General features: G+C 43.6%; 1 protein-coding gene across 1 annotated transcript in view; it reads left to right on the forward strand.

Moving 5' to 3' along the window:
* Positions 1-4,417: 4,417 nt before the first annotated feature.
* The window catches only part of LOC135198618 (V-type proton ATPase subunit G-like), a 65,827-nt gene continuing 53,417 nt past the window's right edge, over positions 4,418-16,827 (forward strand). The window contains exon 1 of the mRNA XM_064226370.1: positions 4,418-4,574. Coding sequence (XP_064082440.1) covers positions 4,493-4,574 — 82 coding nt within the window. The 5' untranslated portion in view covers positions 4,418-4,492. The remainder of the gene's footprint in view (positions 4,575-16,827) is intronic.

The raw sequence follows: 16,827 nt of genomic DNA on the forward strand, positions 1-16,827 counted from the left end.
CAGAAGATAATGTGTTAATAAAGTTAGCATCTTATAAAAGGTGACCAAAATGCTTCTCAGGGCAATGGCTATAAAAAAAAAAGTTTGTTGATTATCAACGAGACAGTAAGGTCACCAAATCCACATCAAGCACTTTTTGTATATTAACGGAGGGAGAATCACAATCAAATCTTAAGTGAATTTCTATCATTGTTAAACGGTACAAACTCCATGAAGAGTGAGACCAAATATTGCACATAAGGTGCATTATGCTGCTGGGTAAACATGAACAGGTAAATATTTCATACAGTCAAATTCTGTATCTATCCCCTGATCTTGGCAAAAGCGCCGTTGCATTGCAAGAAAGAACCAGGGTAGTATCTTTCACCGGACAGAAGGAACTTGATTCCAAGTGCAGACAGTGGAGAGGGACTTGGTTTCGGAATTCACCATGAATCATCTTGCCTAGACATTTTGATCGACTCAAGAGTTTATTTAGTGTGAATGCCACAAGAAAATATGAGATTCTGCGTTTGCTATAAGTAATGTGTGATGCAAATTTGTCAAGGCATGGAACCATTAGCAGGAGTGGGAAAAATAAAATCTCTTAACAGCAATAAATTATAATCTATGCTTGACTTCGGTGTTATTATCAGAAGACCTGAGACTGTACCTGCAAGCCGAAGTGAATAGTGTGTGGATAGGACTGCAGTTCTTCAGTCTTTCAGTAGACTCAGTTCTTCTTGTGATTGTGTGGTGAGAGGACAGCCATGACAACTCCTCTTACGCCAGAGGATATGGAGATACTTTGTCTGAGCACAGCTGGTGTGTTGGTAATGATGTTAAGTAAAAAGAAACGCAAACGAGAAAAATGAACAAAAGACTGGTTGTTGAAAAGACAAAAGCTATCTCACATGAACATTTTGTCTGTTGTAATTTTGAAACTAAAATATCATAAGACGCGGCCTTTTTACGTCTGTCAGAATAGTCAGCACCTTTTATTTTCCATCATGAAGGTTGTCCTCTATAGAGTTCAATAAACTCCAACCAAAAGTTCTTCTCTTCCCGTGAAGTCGACATCACTAGCCAGTTCATAGACAACCACACTCTCGAAATGTTAGGCCAAACTGACAATATACTTCATATCAGAGCACAGCTGGTGTGTTGGTAATGATGTTAACTAAAAGGAAACGCAAACAAGAAAAATGGACAAAAGACTGGTTGTTGAAAAACTATCTCATATGAACATTTTGTCAGAATTATTATTTGAGAAAGGTGACTGATTTAATTATCTTAGAATGGACCATGAGACTTTTTTGGAATTGCTCTCCATAATAAAACCCTTCATAAAAAGGCAAGATACCTGTATGAGAAAATCCATATTAGCCCATGAAAGGTTGACACCCACACTAAGATTCGTCGCAACTGGACGAAGTTACGAGGATTTAAAGTTCACCACCATCATTTCTGCCCAATCACTAGGGAAAATTAGACCTGAAATTGGCACTTGAACTAGAAACAAAAAGGGGAATGAAGAGAAGTTATAGTGGTGTATATCATGAGTTGAAAAAATCTGGTATCAAGCCATTTCATGTTATCAGCAAGCCCAACATAATTCAGCAACAGAGAGAAGACCGTGCATGGTTTTGTGGTTCATTTAAAGATTGGGATGAAGCTGACTTTCTCCATGTTGCCGCATCAGATGAATTCTTCATTTACACAGTCAGGAAGCCAATTCATAAAAATAACATCATTTGGGCAGCAAAGTTGAATGGTATCAGCGATGACGTGCGCTATCGCCAATTTGTGAAATTTCATGAATGTTTGGGAATTTTTCTCTGTTTCACAGCCAAACGGTTAATGTGGATCATCAAAGAAAAAAGAAAGTCATGGAATGGCGAATACTTCAGAGAAACTGTGCTTACTGGTGGAGGATTTCCTTTCCCCAAAGATCCTGAAAATGTGTTATCTGTTGAAGAAGTCACATTTTTGCATGATAAGGCACTATGTTTCAACTCTCTTCAGACACAGGAGCTGCTTCGGAACAGTGATATCGATTTCTTCTCGTCAAGTGAATTTCCTGACGTTAATGTGTTTGTAAACATTGGTAGTATCATAAAAGATTGTGTTGAAGCTCACACAGTGAACTATGATGGCTTACTAAGCCTCGATGTCCTGCGAAGAGAGGTGACAGAAGTGCTCAGGGAAATGGAGTTTGAGTCTCAGCTTTTTTGCAATTTGCTGAAATCATACCCCTCAAGAAAGCAGGCTGTGGTACAGGCAAGTGGAGGCCACACAAAATATTAAATACTCAGAGAGAAACTTAAATAAATACCTGTTCTGAATTACTTTTGTTTTTGTCCATATCAATTTTAGTTTATGCTGTAGAGGGGGCGGGGGTCTAATTTCGAAACACCCTGTACTTCACGCTTCCCCACACACGATGAAAATGGTTGTCAGTACTACAGTACTGAAGGCTAGTTTTTCGGTAATCACGTACGTCCGTCATTTCACACCAAAGGCCAGTTTTTCAGTACAAACTATCCACATACATACTCAAACTGGCTTGCAAACTTCTAGTTTGACAGTTTAACTGACGTTTGGAGTGACAATGTATGGACCCCCTTAGAGGCAGGGGTGTAAGATTGCTACCACCATAGGTCCTGCGTGTCATAAAAGGCGACTAAAAGGACAGCTGCTGCCTTGCAGTCTAACTTTATAGTAAAAGGCTAGGCCCACCGCCGATCACTGTGGAAACTGCTGCCTTGCAGTCTTACTTTTTAGGAAAAGGCTAGGCCCACTGCCAATAACTGTTGAAGCTGCTGCCTTGCAGACGGACTTTTTAGTCAAAGGCAAGACCCACCACCAATAACTTTGGTTAATGACAGCAAGGGCACACGGTCTTAAAAACACTTTGACAAACAATAAACCATGCCTGATGTTGTTTTTCGAGGAAATGTCATCCTCTAACTCGGTAGCAGGAGGGCTTGATGGCTCAGGGTTTTCCTCTGTTGATCCTGGAAGAGAACCTGTCTCTGTCGATGCTTCTTCATTGTCAGACATCTGGTACTGGAAAGTAAGCTCTTCATCGGGAAGAGATGGCTGTCGTTGGGGCAGATGAACTGTTACCCACTCGTTTTCTAATGGATTACTGAAAAAAATCTTCATTTCTGTCTCTTAAGTATTCTTGACTTTAATTTTCTCTATTTATATCATACCTGGTGAATCATTTTCCTCTGTGTTCTTATTTCATGATGAAACCATTGTAATTGGATTTTCTTTTACAGTGAAAGCACAAAGTAGTTCACTGTTGCATAAACAATGAAAAGTCCCTTATATATATATATACAGATATATAAATATATATATATAATATATATATATATATAGATATATACATATATTGTATTTTTTACGACGTTTACCTTCAGTTTTTTCCTATTTGTATGATCAATAACCCAGTTGTTATAACAAAGAAGTTCTCGGTCACTATTTAGTTTTACTCGTACTTTTCGACATTACTATCATTCATAACTGTAACTTTTATTATAAGTTTAAAATGTGATATGATTAAGAGTTTGGTTTACTTTCATAGCTTGTTAAAATTCCCACTTTTAAATATTTACAAAGTTTTAATCTTCTGTTTCCTTGTCATAAACTTATGAGTTAAGGTATTGGAGAGTAATAAGTTGCCTAAATTTAATGTTTACAATTAAACATCAGAAAACTAATTCATTAATCTGTGTATGCTTGGTTATATAATTATAATATACAACTTGAAATCAATATGGAAGATTTAAATCAGAGTCGTCTGTATCGGTCACAGAACAGATCTTTATTCTACACAATAACCACGATGTAGTCCCACTAGTTTAACCCAAGGAAGAATGACGTCACGCGCGACCCCTAGTGATAGCTAGATATATTTTCTTAGTTACGTTGCCTTATATAACATATAATTTAAAATTCATAAAAATATGTATATGAGAACTTCTTAGCTAACCAAAAACATTTTTAAAATCTATTACTATTCTTAGAAAAGAACTACTAAAAATGTCTTCGCTTCACTTTCCTGGTCACATCTGATCATATGATTGTCAAACCCGGGAAGCCGATGCTACCTACGTTTTTCATAACTTATTATTTTGAAATAGAAATCTTACTTCAAGTTCAAAATTACTTTAAAACTACAAATTAATAAGCCATGATATCAATAAAATGTAAATGATGTAAAAATTTTCTTATAGTTTCCTTTTCATATGATTATAAAGTAAGAAATAAATATATGCTACCAGATAAAAAATGGTTTAGTTTATTAATACAATTAATGCCATTAATATTCAATGCAAAAAAATACATGTGAGTACGGTATATATATGTATAATAAAATAAAGAGATAGAAAAATCTCATTAATATTTCTCGTCGATAGCTCCTGAAAACTGAACGGTACTAGAAGTAGGTACTGAGAAGTCCAAGCAGTAGACCCACTTGAGATCCAAACATCGAAGAGTCATGGCAAGTCAAAGTCAGGGAGTTCAACAATTGTTGGCTGCAGAGAAAAAGGCAGCTGAAAGAGTTGCAGAAGCAAGGAAGCGTAAGTAATTTTTTGTCTGATGTATTCAGTGGCTAAATCACTAGATGTTGCCATGTTTTTAACTTAGGTAGATTACCTGTGGGATACCTACTAACTTAGCCTAGGTAGATTACTACTAACCTATGGGATACCTACTACTAAGCTGATAGCCTAACCTTTGTCCTATTAGCCTACGTACTACTATACCTCAGCAAGTGTTCAGTTAAAATACTGAAGGGAACTCGCGCAAACTGCAGCCTTACTTAGACAAGATGATAGCCCAGTCATAAAAGTTCAAGTTGCTGGGTTCCTGTTCTCAACCACCTTAAGGTGTTCAGGCGAACGTCAGCCAGGTTCCCCCAACCACTGACCCCACACTATGGTACCTAGTAGCTAACTGACTGTGGTGCAGAGTCAGTGATTTTTCGTTGCCCTTTGGGAGCGCAAACTCTTGATAACTCAGTAGATTTCCATGACACGGTAGATCTACAGTACTAGGCAGTATTCCATGGCAGCCTAGACTATGGCAGTTGCGGATTACTATGCAGTTTTACCTCCTGAACAAGAATTTTAAGTAATATTTATTTGGACGACTGAAATTAATCCCCAGGGGCAAGTACTAGGCCTAAACACAGCGAAATACATTGGACGCCCCAATCCCTAGTGGATGTCGTATCCGCGGTTACGTTCCTTGCAGTCCGTGCGGAACTATTCTGTAGAATTACCCAAGATACCAACCAGCCTTCAATACCAGTGACTCATAAAACACTGGGTAGGTTAAGTAAACTAATAAGGTATTTCTATATAAGCATTCTGCATCGTTCATTCCCGCGAATACGAAAGCCACCAGAACTTGGGGTGTCAAATCTATTTCGCCATGTTTAATACAAGCCCCTGGGGGTTAATATAGTTGTCCGAATAAATATTACGGTATTTCTACAGAAGCAGTCCACACGGACTGCAAGGAACGTAACTGCGGATACGACATCCACTAGGGAATGGGGCGGGTGTCCAATGTATTTCGCTGTGTTTAGTACTGGCCCCTGGGGGGTTAATTACAGTCATCCGATTAAATATTACTTAAAATTCTTGTTCAGTAGGTAAAACTGCATAGAAAAACCGCAACTGCCATAGTCTAGGCCGCCGCGGATAAGTACCCTAGATCTACCAATATTACTTAAAATTCTTGTTAAGGAGGTAAAACTGCATAGAAAAACCGCAATGCCATAGTCTAGGCTGCCACGGAATAGTATTGTAGATCTACCACTTGTAAAATTTTACTAGGCTGTGCAGGCACTTGCACGGATTAATGAGCCACTTTTTCACTCTATATTTAATCGGTGAAAAAAAATTACATTTTATTGTAGTGTCTTACCGAACAATTATAGAGCCGTGATTTCCACGAGCGGCAGGATACTAAATTCAAATTTAGCGCGTCGGCGTCGCCAACACTGGTGGTGATGACGTCATCTCCCTCCACTCGCGGGAGAACCAGGTACAACTGCCCAGGTGAATTCAATTCTTTTCCTGCCGGCGTCCGGTGAACATCGGTGGTCGGTGCGGTTGGATAACTTTGCTTCGCTTTTTTCTTGTGGATTTGATCTTCGGAATTGGTGAAGTACTCTTTTTTGGCGTTGTTGTTATTTTTTGCTTTTATTTAGGCGTTACCATGTCGGATTCTAGTCCGTCGGGAGTTAGGTTTTGCATCTCAGGATGTAAAAACTAGATTATCCAAGCTAGAGTATGATTCTCACACTAAATGTGTTAAGTTGTATAGGGGGACATGGTTTGTTCAGCAGATCGAACATGTAACGGACTGTAGTGATTGGACTGATTCTCAATGGAAGTTTTTTAGTTCATACTCGGAGAAATTAGCTAAAGACAGAATTAGAAAAGCAGCGCTTAGGGAAAGTAGACTTAGCTCTGCTTCGTCTTGCGATGCATCTGTTCCTTCTGTTTCTCCTCAAATTGTTATGTCTCCTTTAACTACACCTATTCCTCCTACTAATCCCACTTCTCCGGCTTCCCGTGTATTTCTTCCGACACCATTGCCAGTCTGGAATCGAGGTTAGATCAGAATTTTCGGTAATAGCGAATACGGTTTTGCAACTTGGTAATTCAGTTAAGACGTTTTTGGAGAAAGCGCCTCATGGTAAGAGTGTAGTTGAGGGTGCGTCTGTCTGTCCTGACACGTCTCCTAGACAAAGGTCACTGTCCAGCTCCCCCGCACCGGGGAGAAGACATACCGGAAGTCCAAGGGAGTCGATCGGGATTTGCCCACAGACAGGCGCCTCTCTTGTTGAGCCTGTTTGCGCCTCAACAGGGCTCGGTTAAGCGTTGGAAAGGTGTTGCGGTCAGACGCCTTTCAAATGATTCAAGCGATTCGTCTCCGGTCGCACGGCGCTCTTGGCGAGATTCGCCCGTTTCGCATCCCTTAAAGAGGCGTTCAGGCGCCGATTCTTCGCCTCCTCCAGTCAAGCGGTATAAGGAGCCTGAGAGTAGGGTTGCGCCTCGGCCGTTAGCGGCTCGTTCGTCGCCTCAATCTGTGCCTTTTTCGGCTCCATCTACTAGTAGAGATTGTGGTTTTAGCGCTGTAGCTAGCAGTTCTAAGGGTGTTTCTTTAGCGCTTTTTCGTCTGTCACGCCTGATGCGCCTGTTTCGCCTCGAATTTCGGCGGCTCCGAGCGAGGCGCAAGTAGTTTTCCGCCTCCTGCTGAACATTTAGGCTCTTCCAAGCCTACGTTAACTGTTTTTGATTCGTCTCTGGCGCCTTTGCGCAAGCAGTTAGAGATGTTTTAACCAACTGGATGAATGAGTCCAAGGGTGGTTCGAAACCTTCAGATCCGTTGTAGTTCCGTCTACTTCTTCGGCGGTATCGGAGAATGAAGAAGAAGTAGAGGAGGAGGATTCACATCACCTCTCGTGTTATTCACGTCTCTTAGATTTCTTCTGGTATCTTATCCAGATTATTTTGAGAAAGCGGCTCCGCGCTCCCCAACTTCGACTTTTTTGATGAGGAGGAAAACTTCAGACCCTCTCCTCCCAAAACTTGTTCTATCTAAAGCGGTTAGACATTCGTTGAAAGAGACGGAGAAATGGATGTCTATGAAAAGAGACTTAGGGTGGAAGGCTCTTTTTGCTTACCCTCCCTCTAAGTTGCTTGTAAGAGGTATAGGTTTTATGTAACTGGGGAAGCTCCTTCTCTGGGAGTTTCTGCCTCCTCCCAGGGAGACTTCTCCAGTTTTAATCGACTCCTCTAGAAGATCTGCTTTCGCCGCAGCGAAAGTTTTCTTTACAGCGCCTGAGTTGGACCACGTTGTAAAGAATCAATTTAAACTTTTGGAAGTCTTTAGCTTCCTTGACTGGACTATTGGCGCTTTAGCGGCCAAGATCGAAGACTGTCCTTCTCTTTCCAGGAGAGGTTAGCGGAGGATTGGATTGGTGTTCTGTCCCTGTGCGGACAAATCCATTAGGGATGGATGTGATGAGTTAGCTTTTCGCTCATCGCCTTTGGTACCCTTAAGAAAAGGCAACTTTGGTGCTCCTTTGCTTCTAAAAGGGTTACGTCCCAACAGAAGTCTGCTCTCTTGTTTGCTCCTTTTGTGAAAGATAACCTCTTTCCAGACGATGTAGTGTTGTCAATTTCGTCTGCGCTAGATAAGAAATCTACTTCGGATTTACTGGCACAGTCTACTAAGAGACCTAAAGCTCCTGTGGAGACTGTTCCTTCGGTTTCTCCTCTGGCCCAAGCGCCTTTTCGAGGGAGAAAACCCAAGCGCTTATTTCGGCCGAAATCGAATTTGCGACCTCAGTCTAAGGCCTCGGCCAAGGTTAACAAACCTTCCAAATGAAAGCTCGGTTCTTCATGCACCAGTGGGAGCCAGGCTGGCTCTGTTTTGGGAGGAATGGGAAAAACAGAGGAGCAGAAGCCTGGGTAGTGCAAGTACTCAAGTTCGGCTATCGTATTCCTCTCGTTTCACCTCCCTCGCTCTCACCTGTGCCAATTCCATTCCAGGCATACTCTCCGGGCTCAGACAAATTTCTGGCGCTAGCTGCAGAAGTGGAAGCGCTTGTTCTCAAAGAAGCGATAGAACAGATAGAGGGGAGTTTTCCTCCAGGCTTTTACAATCGCCTTTTTGTAGTTCCCAAGGTCATCAGGGGGGCTGGAGGCCGGTTTTGGATGTGAGCGCCCTGAACTTGCATGTCCAGAAAACAAAATTTCATATGGAGACCACTCGGTCGGTTCTGGAGTCCATCAGACAGGGGGATTGGATGGTCTCTGGACATGCAAGACGCTTATTTTCACATTCCGATACATCGCGAATCTCGGAAGTACCTGAGGTTCATGTTCGAAGGCAAGGTGTTTCAGTTTCGGGCGCTTTGCTTCGGACTAGCGACCGCTCCTCAAGTTTTCACCAGGGTTCTATCCCCGATAGAAGCTGGCTACACTATTAGGAGTAAGAATCTCCCTCTATCTGGACGATTGGCTTCTCCGGTCGGAATCAGAGAGTCGGTGCATGAAGGACCTTGGAACAACTCTGGATCTTGCCAGAAAGTTAGGAATTCTGGTCAACAAACAGAAGTCCCAGTTGGTTCCATCTCAGAGCATCCTTTATTTGGGGATGATTCTGAATGCTCAAGTTTTTTTCGGGCTTTTCTGTACCCCGAAGAGGGTTCAAGGCTGTCTGGAGACAGTTCAAGAGTTCTTGGACACAAAAAAGGTAAGTTCTGCCAATCAGTGGTATGAGGCTCCTGGGCAAATTGACGTCAGTGGAGAAATTTGTGACGTTGTTGGGAAGACTGCACATGAGACCTCTGCAGTTTTTCCTGAGAGCCTCTTGGTGCAGGAAGACAACCAGACTCGATTACCTTTCCTGTCACAGATCAAATAAAAGAGGACCTAAGGTGGTGGCTCTCTCGAGCAAGGTTGGAAGAAGGGTTAGATTTACGACCCATCCTCCCGAACCTACAGTTCTTTTCCGACGCATCGGACACAGGTTGGGGGAGCCCTACTGGGAAATCATCGGACTTCAGGGAGCTTGGTCGGAGAAGGAGAAGAAGTTTCCACATAAATGTAAAGGAAACTGTTAGCAATTTTCTTAGGGCTCAGAAACATTTCGGAGCTTAGTAGAAGGCCGAGTAGTGGCAGTGCATTCCGACAACTCCACGGCTCTCTCGTACGTGTGGAAACAGGGGGGACTCAGTCTTTCTCTCTGTACGAAGTAGCCAAGGATCTCCTCCTGTGGTCAAACGAAGCGAAGGTTCAGCTAGTCCGAGATTTGTGCCGGGAAAGATGAACGTCCTGGCGGACGAGTGAAGTCGTCAACAGCAAGTGTTACCTCTGGAGTGGACTTTTGGACAACAAGATTTGTCACAAACTTTGGCGCCTTTGGGGTACGGACCGTCAATAGACCTGTTCGCGACATCGAGGAACAACCGTCTTCCTCTCTTTTGTTCTCCAGTCCCAGATCCTCTAGCTTGGTCGGTGGACGCAATGCTGTTGGATTGGTCGGGTCTGGAAGCTTATGCATTCCCTCCGTTCGGTCTAATAAGAGAGGTGCTGAACAAGTTCATGTCGCCACAGCAAATGTAACGCTAACGTTAATCGCTCCCATTTTGGCCCAGGAAAGAGTGGTTCCCGGAACCTTCTCCAGTTGTTAGTAAGACGTTGCCCAGGACATTCTTCCTCCAGAGAAGTGGCTTCTCAAACAACCTCACTTCAAGAGGTTCCACCAAAACTTGTCCGCTCTAGCTCTGACAGGGTTCAGACTGTCCGGAATCTTGTCAGAGCGAAAGGATTTTCAAGAAGAGCTGCAGAAGCTATCGCTCGTTGTAGGAGAGAGTCTTCTAACAAACTCTATCAAGGGAAGTGGAGAATCTTCAGAGAGTGGTGTAGAAGTGCTAAAGTCTCTACTTCTGCGACCTCTTTAACAGAAATAGCAGATTTTCTTCTATTTCTTAGGAACTCTAAGAACTGGCTCCTTCGACGATCAGAGGATATAGAGCCATGCTCTCTTCGGTTTTTCGACATCGAGGTTTGGATATTTCCTCCAATTCAGAATCTGTCGGACCTCATTAGGTCTTTCGAAACCACTAAGCTCCGCAGATACGTGGCTTGGAACTTAGATGTGGTGCTTAAGTTCCTCATGGGGCCACCGTTTTGAGCCTTTGAAGTCGGCTTCACTCAGGAACTTGACTAAGAAGGCACTCTTTCTATTGCACTAGCTTCTGCTAAGCGTGTCAGCGAATTGCACGCTATAGACAAAAGAGTCGTTTCTCTCAAGGCAATGCTGTATTTTCGGTATCTTTGACCTTTCTAGCCAAAATGAGAATCCTTCTAATCCTTGGCCGAGGAGTTTTGTGGTAAGGAACTTATCTGATTTGGTTGGACTGATAGGAGGAAGAAAGGCTCTTATGTCCAGTCAGGGCTATTAAGCAGTATCTGTTTGCCACTAAGGGTATCAGAGGACAATCTTCTAAGCTCTGGACCTCGTTCAAAATCCCTCTCGTCCTCTTTCTAAGAATGCTATATCGTTCTTTATTAGAGAGCTTATCAGGGAAGCTCACTCGCAGTCCGAGAACGACAATCTTTTCCGTTCTGAGAGTTAAAGCTCACGAGGTTAGAGCAGTGGCAAACTTCTTTAGCATTCAGAAAGAATTTATCTTTAGCTTCGATTCTTCAGAGCACGTTCTGGAGATCGAATTCGGTTTTTTGCGAGTCATTATCTCAAAGAGATAGAAACACGTTTTCGAGAATTGTTAAAACGTTAGGTCCGGTGGCGGTTTCTGGCATGGTGTTGGAGAAACGGCACAGGGGTCGTCACCTCTATGCTAACTTTTCACCTTGAATAGGTTGTCGAGTTCAAGGGAAGCTGGGGGTACTGAGTACCTGGGATACTCACCAGTCTGTTAGGTCAGATTTTTACAATGGTTGGGTATATATGTTTTTTAAATCTGGTGTTGGTGACAAATGTTTTGTATGATTGAATTTCTGGTCTTAGCCCAAGGGCAAGGGCAACAATCTTTGTTGTTACTATCCTCCGTCAGTCAGCCTTGACTCGCTTGAACTACGGAAGGATTCCACTCCTGTAGAGGCTAACTTTGGTCAAATTCCAATTCCTCTACAATAGTAAGAAGAGCACCGACCAGAGGCAGTAACAGTCTGCTGTAGCTCTCTTACAAGGTAAGGTACAACAGACACCTTGAGTGTTTACTGGTATTGCAATAAATGTAACCATTTAAAAATACTAGTGTCCACTGAATCACCACCTTCCATAAATGTGTAATCAGCTCTATAATTGTTCGGTAAGACACTACAATAAAATGAAATTTCATTATTAAAAATGAAGTTTTATTGTATACTTACCGAACAATTATGATTATACCCACCCTCCTTCCCCTTAGGTGGACGGACGGGCAGAAAGAATTGGATTCACCTGGGCAGTTGTACCTGGTTCTCCCGCGCGAGTGGAGGGAGATGACGTCATCACCACCAGTGTTGGCGACGCCGACGCGCTAAATTTGAATTTAGTATCCTGCCGCTCGTGGAAATCACGGCTCTATAATTGTTCGGTAAGTATACAATAAAACCTTCATTTTAATAATGAAAATTTCATTTCTGCCAATCAGTGGATGAGGCTTCCTGGGCGGGGCAAATTGACGTCAGTGGAGAAATTTGTGACGTTGGAAGACTGCACATGAGACCTCTGCAGTTTTTCCTGAGAGCCTCTTGGTGCAGGAAGACACAACCAGACTCGATTACCTTTCCTGTCACAGATCAAATAAAAGAGGACCATGGTGGGGGTGGCTCTCTCGAGCAAGGTTGGAAGAAGGGTTAGATTTACGACCCATCCTCCACCCGAACCTACAGTTCTTTTCCGACGCATCGGACACAGGTTGGGGAGCCCTACTGGGAAATCATCGGACTTCAGGAGCTTGGTCGGAGAAGGAGAAGAAGTTCCACATAAATGTAAAGGAACTGTTAGCAATTTTCTTAGGGCTCAGACAGTTTCGGAGCTTAGTAGAAGGCCGAGTAGTGGCAGTGCATTCCGACAACTCCACGGCTCTCTCGTACGTGCGGAAACAGGGGGGGACTCAGTCTTTCTCTCTGTACGAGTAGCCAAGGATCTCCTCCTGTGGTCAAACGAGCGAAGGTTCAGCCTAGTCCCGAGATTTGTGCCGGAAAGATGAACGTCCTAGGCGGTAACGAGTTTAAGTCTGTCAACAGCAAGTGTTACCTCTGGAGTGGACTTTGGACAACAAGATTTGTCAGAAACTTTGGCGCCTTTGGGGACGACCGTCAATAGACCTGTTTCGCGACATCGAGGAACAAACCGTCTTCCTCTCTTTTGTTCTCCAGTCCCAGATCCTCTAGCTTGGTCGGTGGACGCAATGCTGTTGGATTGGTCGGGTCTGGAAGCTTATGCATTCCCTCCGTTCGGCTAATAAGAGAGGTGCTGAACAAGTTCATGTCGCACAGCAATGTAACGCTAACGTTAATCGCTCCCTTTTGGCCCGGAAAGAGTGGTTCCCGACCTTCTCCAGTTGTTAGTAGACTTCCCCAGACTTCTTCCTCCAGAGAAGTGGCTTCTCAAACAACCTCACTTCAGAGGTTCCACCAAAACTTGTCCGCTCTAGCTCTGACAGGGTTCAGACTGTCCGGAATCTTGTCAGAGCGAAAGGATTTTCAAGAAGAGCTGCAGAAGCTATCGCTCGTTGTAGGAGAGAGTCTTCTAACAAACTCTATCAAGGGAAGTGGAGAATCTTCAGAGAGTGGTGTAGAAGTGCTAAAGTCTCTACTTCTGCGACCTCTTTAACAGAAATAGCAGATTTTCTTCTATTTTCTTAGGAACTCTAAGAAACTGGCTCCTTCGACGATCAGAGGAATATAGAGCCATGCTCTCTTCGGTTTTTCGACATCGAGGTTTGGATATTTCCTCCAATTCAGATCTGTCGGACCTCATTAGGTCTTTCGAAACCACTAAGCTCCCGCAAGATACAGTGGCTTGGAACTTAGATGTGGTGCTTAAGTTCCTCATGGGGCCACCGTTTGAGCCTTTGAAGTCGGCTTCACTCAGGAACTTGACTAAGAAGGCACTCTCTTCTTATTGCACTAGCGTTCTGCTAAGCGTGTCAGCGAATTGCACGCTATAGACAAAAGAGTCGGTTTCTCTCAAGGCAATGCTGTATTTTCGGTATCTTTGAACCTTTCTAGCCAAAAATGAGAATCCTTCTAATCCTTGGCCGAGGAGTTTTGTGGTAAGGAACTTATCTGATTTGGTTGGACATGAGGAGGAAGAAAGGCTCTTATGTCCAGTCAGGGCTATTAAGCAGTATCTGTTTGCCACTAAGGGTATCAGAGGACAATCTTCTAAGCTCTGGACCTCGGTTCAAAATCTCTCGTCCTCTTTCTAAGAATGCTATATCGTTCTTTATTAGAGAGCTTATCAGGGAAGCTCACTCGCAGTCCGAGAACGACAATCTTTCCGTTCTGAGAGTTAAAGCTCACGAGGTTAGAGCAGTGGCAACTTCTTTAGCATTCAGAAAGAATTTATCTTTAGCTTCGATTCTTCAGAGCACGTTCTGGAGATCGAATTCGGTTTTTTTTGTTTTTTGCGAGTCATTATCTCAAAGAGATAGAAACGGTTTTCGAGAATTGTAAAACGTTAGGTCCGGTGGCGGTTTCTGGCATGGTGTTGGGAGAAACGGCACAGGGGTCGTCGGACACTCTTGCTAACTTTTCACCTTGAATAGGTTGTCGAGTTCAAGGGAAGCTGGGGGGTACTGAGTACCTGGGATACTCACCAGTCTGTTAGGTCAGATTTTACAATGGTTGGGTATATATGTTTTTTAAATCTGTGTTGGTGACAAATGTTTTGTATGATTGAATTTCTGGTCTTAGCCCAGGGCAAGGGCAATCTTTTTGTTACTATCCTCCGTCAGTCAGCCTTGACTCGCTTGAACTACGAAGGATTCCACTCCTGTAGAGGCTAACTTTGGTCAAATTCCAATTCCTCTACAATAGTAAGAAGAGCACCGACCAGAGGCAGTAACAGTCTGCTGTAGCTCTCTTACAAGGTAAGGTACAACAGACACCTTGAGTGTTTACTGGTATTGCAATAAATAACCCAACCATTTCAAAATACTAGTGGTCCACTGATCCCACCTTCCATAAATGTGTAATCAGCTCTATAATTGTTCGGTAAGACACTACAATAAAAATGAAATTTTCATTATTAAAATGAAGTTTTATTGTATACTTACCGAACAATTATGATTATACCCACCCTCTCCCCTTAGGTGGACGGCGCGGGCAGAAAGAATTGGATTCACCTGGGCAAGTTGTACCTGGTTCTCCCGCGAGTGGAGGGAGATGACGTCATCACCACCAGTGTTGGCGACGCCGACGCGCTAAATTTGAATTTAGTATCCTGCCGCTCGTGGAAATCACGGCTTCTATAATTGTTCGGTAAGTATACAATAAAACTTCATTTTAATAATGAAAATTTCATTTCTGCCAATCAGTGGATGAGGCTCCTGGGCAAATTGACGTCAGTGGAGAAATTTGTGACGTTGGGAAGACTGCACATGAGACCTCTGCAGTTTTTTCCTGAGAGCCTCTTGGTGCAGGAAGACACAACCAGACTCGATTACCTTTCCTGTCACAGATCAAATAAAAGAGACCTAAGGTGGTGGCTCTCTCGAGCAAGGTTGGAAGAAGGGTTAGATTTTACGACCACCCATCCTCCCGAACCTACAGTTCTTTTCCGACGCATCGGACACAGGTTGGGGAGCCCTACTGGGCAAATCATCGACTTCAGGAGCTTGGTCGGAGAAGGAGAAGAAGTTCCACATAAATGTAAAGGAACTGTTAGCAATTTTCTTAGGGCTCAGACAGTTTCGGAGCTTAGTAGAGGCCGAGTAGTGGCAGTGCATTCCGACAACTCCACGGCTCTCTCGTACGTGCGGAAAACAGGGGGGGGACTCAGTCTTTCTCTCTGTACGAAGTAGCCAAGGATCTCCTCCTGTGGTCAAACGAAGCGAAGGTTCAGCTAGTCCCGAGATTTGTGCCGGGAAAAGATGAACGTCCTGGCGGACGAGTTAAGTCGTCAACAGCAAGTGTTACCTCTGGAGTGGACTTTGGACAACAAGATTTGTCAGAACTTTGGCGCCTTTGGGGACGAACCGTCATAGACCTGTTCGCGACATCGAGGAACAACCGTCTTCCTCTCTTTTGTTCTCCAGTCCCAGATCCTCTAGCTTGGTCGGTGGACGCAATGCTGTTGGATTGGTCGGGTCTGGAAGCTTATGCATTCCCTCCGTTCGTCTAATAAGAGAGGTGCTGAACAAGTTCATGTCGCACAGCAATGTAACGCTAACGTTAATCGCTCCCTTTTGGCCCAGGAAAGAGTGGTTCCCGGACCTTCTCCAGTTGTTAGTAGACTTCCCCAGACTTCTTCCTCCAGAGAAGTGGCTTCTCAAACAACCTCACTTCAAGAGGTTCCACCAAAACTTGTCCGCTCTAGCTCTGACAGGGTTCAGACTGTCCGGAATCTTGTCAGAGCGAAAGGATTTTCAAGAAGAGCTGCAGAAGCTATCGCTCGTTGTAGGAGAGAGTCTTCTAACAAACTCTATCAAGGGAAGTGGAGAATCTTCAGAGAGTGGTGTAGAAGTGCTAAAGTCTCTACTTCTGCGACCTCTTTAAACAGAAATAGCAGATTTTCTTCTATTTCTTAGGAACTCTAAGAAACTGGCTCCTTCGACGATCAGAGGATATAGAGCCATGCTCTCTTCGGTTTTTCGACATCGAGGTTTGGATATTTCCTCCAATTCAGATCTGTCGGACCTCATTAGGTCTTTCGAAACCACTAAGCTCCCGCAAGATACAGTGGCTTGGAACTTAGATGTGGTGAGTAAGTCCTCATGGGGCCACCGTTTGAGCCTTTGAAGTCGGCTTCACTCAGGAACTTGACTAAGAAGGCACTCTTTCTTATTGCACTAGCTTCTGCAAGCGTGTCAGCGAATTGCACGCTATAGACAAAGAGTCGGTTTCTCTCAAGGCAATGCTGTATTTTCGGTATCTTTGACCTTTCTAGCCAAAATGAGAATCCTTCCTAATCCTTGGCCGAGGAGTTTTGTGGTAAGGAACTTATCTGATTTGGTTGGACATGAGGAGGAAGAAAGGCTCTTATGTCCAGTCAGGGCTATTAAGCAGTATCTGTTTGCCACTAAGGGTATCAGAGGACAATCTTCTAAGCTCTGGACCTCGGTTCAAA

The sequence above is a fragment of the Macrobrachium nipponense genome, chromosome 22 (assembly GCF_015104395.2).
Source record: "Macrobrachium nipponense isolate FS-2020 chromosome 22, ASM1510439v2, whole genome shotgun sequence".
Lineage (NCBI taxonomy): Eukaryota > Metazoa > Arthropoda > Malacostraca > Decapoda > Palaemonidae > Macrobrachium > Macrobrachium nipponense.